Here is a 5,843-nt window from a genome sequence, read left to right as displayed (position 1 = left end):
CCCTGCCTGAGGAAGTGGATCCTGCATCGGCTCTCTGATGGACTCTGGTTGTTTGCCTCCTGCCGACTTTTGTCCAGCACTTCTGCCAGCTTCCTGAGCACTTGGTCGTGCCGCCATCTGAGCCGACCCTGTGTCAGTGCTGTTTTGCAGCCCGACAGAACATGCTGGAGTGAGGCATTGATGGTCCCGCAGAGGTCACAGGATTGCTCTGTTCCAAGCCATTGGTGGAGGTTTTTGGGGCTCGGAACTATGACGGGGGCAGTCAGGCCAGGCGGTGGACAACTTGGGGGAGGTTTCTCGCGCTGGCTTCTACTTTTCGGTGCCTTTGGTCGCCGCTAATCCAAATGTCCGAACTTCCTGTTTGGCTTTGACGTGTATGGGTGCCGAGAGGCTTTTCTGCTCTTTTTATCACGATCATGCCTACCGATTTGTTACGTGTGACCAATAACGCGTCTTGAGGCTGTTCGGGGTCGGCTTAGCATTTGGCCCGCCCTCACAGGAACATTGAATACCGGTTGATTTTCGCTACGTTTGAATTTTGTGCAATTTTCCCTGACTTCGAGCATGTTCGACCTCAAATATCAAGTCGAAGGGCAGAAATAAATAAATAATACCTTGCATTACAAATAGGGCCTTGCACTGTCATGCTCGTCCCTAATTAAGTCCTGAAAAAGCTAACACAGAGAGACTTTTAAAACAATTTTCTCTCTGGTCTCCAAGCACATGCACACCGATGGGAGGTTGATCACTTTAGAGACAGACGTCGGTTTTGTGTTGCAGGGAAGGAGGATCTCAGGTTGGGCCCTTTACCTATGATGCTACCCATCAGAACCCTTACAGTAGTTTGTTACCTGTATGAGGCTGCAGTGAGAGCATTGTGTTCACAGTTTGACTACAATGTGGCACACAAACAAGTAAGCCTACTGAAAAACTGTGTTTACGAGCTGAGGTGCCAACATACAGACAGTACAGTTAAGCTGTTTAATGTGCTTAGACTTCATGAGCGTATATTAGCTAGCCTGATGATGTTTAGCAGCACTTTCTCAGTGGATTTTATTTTCGGCGCTTGTCTACAAGTCATCTGCAGGACGACGTGGTTTAAGTAGAGAAGAAAAGCAGTCCACGAGCAGAACGCAAATGTAGCTTGTTTGTTAAGGTCTGTGGCTGCTTGTGGTCTCCTCTTCCTGCTTGATAAACAGTGATGTACTGCTTACACAGTTATAGTTTTCTCCATTCCACTATGCACACAGGAGAACAAAACAGCATTCTGACTGCTAAATCAAAGACAGGGGGCGCTACTCATTAAAAACCAAAGCATTGTGTCAATATGTTTTCTTCAAAGGAGAACAAAGAAACAAGAATTGTATTGCTGGAGCAGAAAACATGGCAAGCTACATAAATGTATAAAGTGTTAAATGGCCGTACTGTATTGGACAATAACTAAGTGTTGGCAACAGACTGGACGACGGACATCTGTGGCAGAGCAAGAAACAGCATCTGAACAGGTCCTTCCAGAATCATGGACAATCCACTGCATCTACGCAACTAGCACCTCTACAGGCAGAGGACAGCTTCAGGAAGGCTGCTGCACTGTCCTCGTTCCACTGAAAGACTGAGGAGATCTTCCTCCCCCACGCATGAGCTCTTCAACCTCCACCCATGGGGGAGAAAAACTCTAAACCAATATGTCTGCCCTTTAGGTTATACTATACCACCTACGCAGACTGAACACAGTGCACCCTGCGTTATGTGACCATTGACACTTGACGACTGACACGTACTTATGCACCTAGGACCTTTCAAGCATGGTTTGACCCTTGTCACCTAGACACTAGCCCATGCTCGTTATTTGGCTATTTATTCTACTTTATTCATTTCTTAAATTGACCCCTCTGTTTATTATTATTATTATTCATTAATTTATATATTTTTTATTATATATTATTAATTATTTCATCAGTTTGTGGATGACTGGCTGGAACAGTTGGAATCCTGGAAAGAACAAATATCTATCTTATCTATCTATCTATCTTATCTATCTATCTATCTATTATCACTATCTATCTATCTTATCATCATCTATCTAATGTATGAAACACGATCAGCAGCAGGTATACAGGTTTACTTTTGTCTTGTTTCTGGGTCTTTTCTCCAGACTGGGACAGGGAGCGTCTCCTGATGAAGCCAGATGGTACCAGTATAGGTTCGGTGAAGCACGTCTGCAAAGAACCTGAGTCCAGAGCTTTTGAAGGTAGGACTGGATCCTTCAGACTCTGACACCAACACAAGCAAACTCCCTCATTGCCTTATCCTCGTGGAACAATGTCTATAAGACTCAATGGATGATTGTTGACTGTAGTGAAACCAAATCAACATGTGCCCAACGGCTCTGTGTAGAACGCTCAGATGGTCACAGAAACATAAAAGCTCGTACTTCTGTTTTCGAAAGTTAGCATTCAGTCTGAAATTCTGGAAGAACAATTGTTCCGTTGTACAGTTTCAACTTCCTGCTTTCAGCTTGTGTAACTCAGGAGTTGCAATTGATACTAATTAAGGCTGTTCCATTTTAGTGGCAGCAGAGCCTTGCCACATAGACAGCAGTGCACAATAGCAGCCCCTGACTCTGGCTCAGTGGCAACAGAAGGATATCATGCGTATATCACCACCTGTCGTACCCTACCATTTTCATGTCAAATGGCTGCTGTGAAAAAAGAACAATTTAAAAGCCCATCTGTCCTCTCCTGCGTGCCCAAAGTATATCGTTAAATGACGCTTTCTCTGTGTTTTTCCTGTGGAGCTGCTGTGTGAGAAACCATTTCAGACTCATCCAACAAAATTAACAGCTAATCCTTCACCATCCATTCAGTCATCATCTCATTCATTTATCAATCACATGACCTTAGATGAAAACATGATTTGATGCCCAAATACACTTAAAGAAGCTCATGAGCCAACCCAAACTGCTGCTACTGTGATAAATTAGGAGGTTTTTTCAAAGTTAGTATCAGTGCTCTTAGATTAGAATTACAGCTTCCAGGACTGACAGCTGTCCACAGAGACTTGAGAGGAAGATTGGACAAAGTGATTTTTCTCTTGTGTATCACTACAGTATAGTTACAATATAATACATTTTGCACTAAGAAATTGAATACATAAACACAAAAACAACAGAATAGCATGCATGAGCAGAGGGAACTTGAAATGATTCTATAAATGAGTCTGAATCAGTTCTCTACTTTAGTCTGAGGCTCCATTCATTACGAAGGTTGGAGGATGATCATTGGACCAGCACTCTTCATAGACGACAGCTGGCGCTGGCAGACTCTGCTCTGTCCTCCTCTCCTCCACACAACACTCATCTCTGATCTGAGTCAGTCTGAAGTTAAACAAACAGCAACTGTGGAGCTCAGAGGACAAGAATCAAGGAAACAAGATTTTACACGGTCACACACACAAACAACACACACACTCACCAACAGAGACACACCACACACACACACACATTGTCTTCTGTGTTTGCAACGTACCCAGAAGAACAACACTAATTGACTACTGTACTCAGTCAACTCAAGGAGTGAGGGATGATTAATGTAAAAGGTAAACACAGGGTATTTATTCTCACCAATTCAAAAAAAGTAGAATCACAGTTCAGATTCATAAGTCCACCAATATAATAAAAGAAATAAAAAGAACTGAAAGTAAAGTTCCTTTACAGCTATTCTGTCTGATTGATATCACAGGTCATGAGTCCAGTCCAAAGAGTTAGTTGTATCCCATGCTGTCCCATTATTCAATGTGTATTGTGCTCCGGGTAGAATGGGTTGTTTGTTGTATGTTTGCTGTGCGGCGCTTAACTATCTTGCTGCCATGCAGATTAAGTCCTTCAGGAAGATGATGAAGATGGAATTCCCAGATCCTCCAACCCTGCCTCGCTTCAGACAAGGAACCTGTGATCGACCTTCCAAGTATATCCAGCAAGCACTGCAATAACCAATCTGCCACAGCAGGAAATTCCAAAGACAATCTTATACTATCATCAATTTACTGTACCAAGTTATCAGTATCTCTTTGATACTTCAAAGGTGTAATTTACATACTGACACACAAGTGAGGAAACAACTATATCCTTGAACCTCTTTTAAAACCCCCAGACATCATTATGTTTTTTTCCTTCTTTTTAACAGTATTATAAATCATGGTTACAACAAATTGATTCCCTTCATCTCAATCATCATGTCTCTCATTCTTATTAGTTTTTTTAATCATTCAACATAAACTGTTAACACCAATTATTATATGCAGGAAAAACCCATATTATAAATCATGAGCATATTAGCCCCGCGTATACATATTTAACTCTCCAGCATCAACATGGCGCCCAAAATGGCGCACTAAAATACTCACTAAAATAAATGCATTGTTCTTAAAACACAAACCAGCAATTAACTAATTTCATGTCTCCATAAACATTACAGTTTGACTTCCAATTGTTTGTGATAAGAAATTGCTAACATCAACCCTGCAACGTAGCATGCTAATAGCCACAATCATAATAAAAAAAAAGAAAGCAAATCCTTCGTGCACAGCGGTCCTGGAACCTCTGAGCCAAAACTTTGTCAAGTACAGAACTCCAAAATAGCTGAGGTGTTTTGATCCACCATGAAAGCTCACGTCTACTGGATTTCTACGTATCACATAATGCGCACCTATAGCGCTATTTTTAGGCAATCTACTCATCTTGAAACCACAATTTCCTCATAATCAGAATTAAAAATGGAAAACTTATTAAACATTGAGCCAAACCAAACAAATAATAGTCAAGTTTAAACCCAAAGCTGTATATCATAGGGTAACACATACGTTATGTATGTCAAATGTATTTTCCTGTGTTGTGTTCCTGTGGAGCTGCTGTGGTTGAGAAGAAGATCATTCAGACTTTCATCGCCGGGACAACACACTTAAAAAGTTCTCCACCTCATCATCATCACCACCTATTCCAATACACCAACATTACTACATTCTCACCACATCGAATCTTTGATAAATGATTGATGCCAAAAGTCTTAAAGGAAGCTCTAAATAACACAAAACTGTTGCTACTGTGCGATAATTAGAGTTGAAATTCAGTATCAGCCTCTTATATAGATACAGGCTTTCGTAGGTTGACTGACAGCTGTCACAGAACTGATGAGGAAAAAGAACCGAGGTTTCTCTTTGTGGCAATACAGTTTAGGTAGTTAAGATATCATTTTTAGCAGAAAGTTGAATATATTAAACTGCAAAATGATCAACAGAAAGCATCATGTCGCAGAGGGATCTGAATAATGAAAAGTAAAGATGAGGTTATCGTATTTCCAATGTTCTCTACTTTGACCTGATGTGTCCCAGGTTCTTAACTGATCTTAAATTATTCTGCAGACCTTAATCCACTCGGATATACGAGAATTCACAGACAGCCTAGACGCTGCAGGGACTTCTGCTCTTGCCTCCTCCTCCTCCACACACCCAAACACTCAATCTTCTTTATCCTGAGATCAGTGGAGGTCTATGAAGAGGTTCAAAGGAGCTCAAGGAATAGAGGAACTCAGCAGCGGAAGAGAATCATGGAATACAAGATTCTATCTCAGATCATGATCAATCACATAAGACAACACAACACCACACACACACCAACACACACACACAAACACAACGAACCAACAACATCAACCAGGATCAAACACAGATTTACTCAGACACACCAAAGCAAGTAACCAAAGTCCAACCAATGAAAGACTTAAATGTGTTATTGAACGAACTCCATTACAGCAGCAAGCCATCCAGGTTCCTGGACCTCCCTGCCT

General features: G+C 41.5%; 1 protein-coding gene across 1 annotated transcript in view; it reads right to left on the bottom strand.

Annotated features, from left to right (window-relative positions):
* LOC118332806 (nuclear receptor subfamily 5 group A member 2-like) overlaps positions 1 to 5,030 on the bottom strand; it is a 14,023-nt gene extending 8,993 nt beyond the window's left edge. The window contains exons 1-3 of the mRNA XM_035668236.1: positions 5,026 to 5,030; positions 3,262 to 3,397; positions 2,126 to 2,273 (exon numbers count right to left, since the gene is read on the bottom strand). Of these exons, the coding sequence (XP_035524129.1) occupies positions 2,126 to 2,273; positions 3,262 to 3,397; positions 5,026 to 5,030 (289 nt within the window). The remainder of the gene's footprint in view (positions 1 to 2,125; positions 2,274 to 3,261; positions 3,398 to 5,025) is intronic.
* Positions 5,031 to 5,843: the final 813 nt, after the last annotated feature.

This window comes from Morone saxatilis, unplaced genomic scaffold (assembly GCF_004916995.1).
Source record: "Morone saxatilis isolate NCDOM2014 unplaced genomic scaffold, NCSU_SB_2.0 Contig21, whole genome shotgun sequence".
Classification (NCBI taxonomy): Eukaryota; Metazoa; Chordata; class Actinopteri; family Moronidae; genus Morone; species Morone saxatilis.
This window is presented reverse-complemented; position numbering and strand designations above follow the sequence as displayed.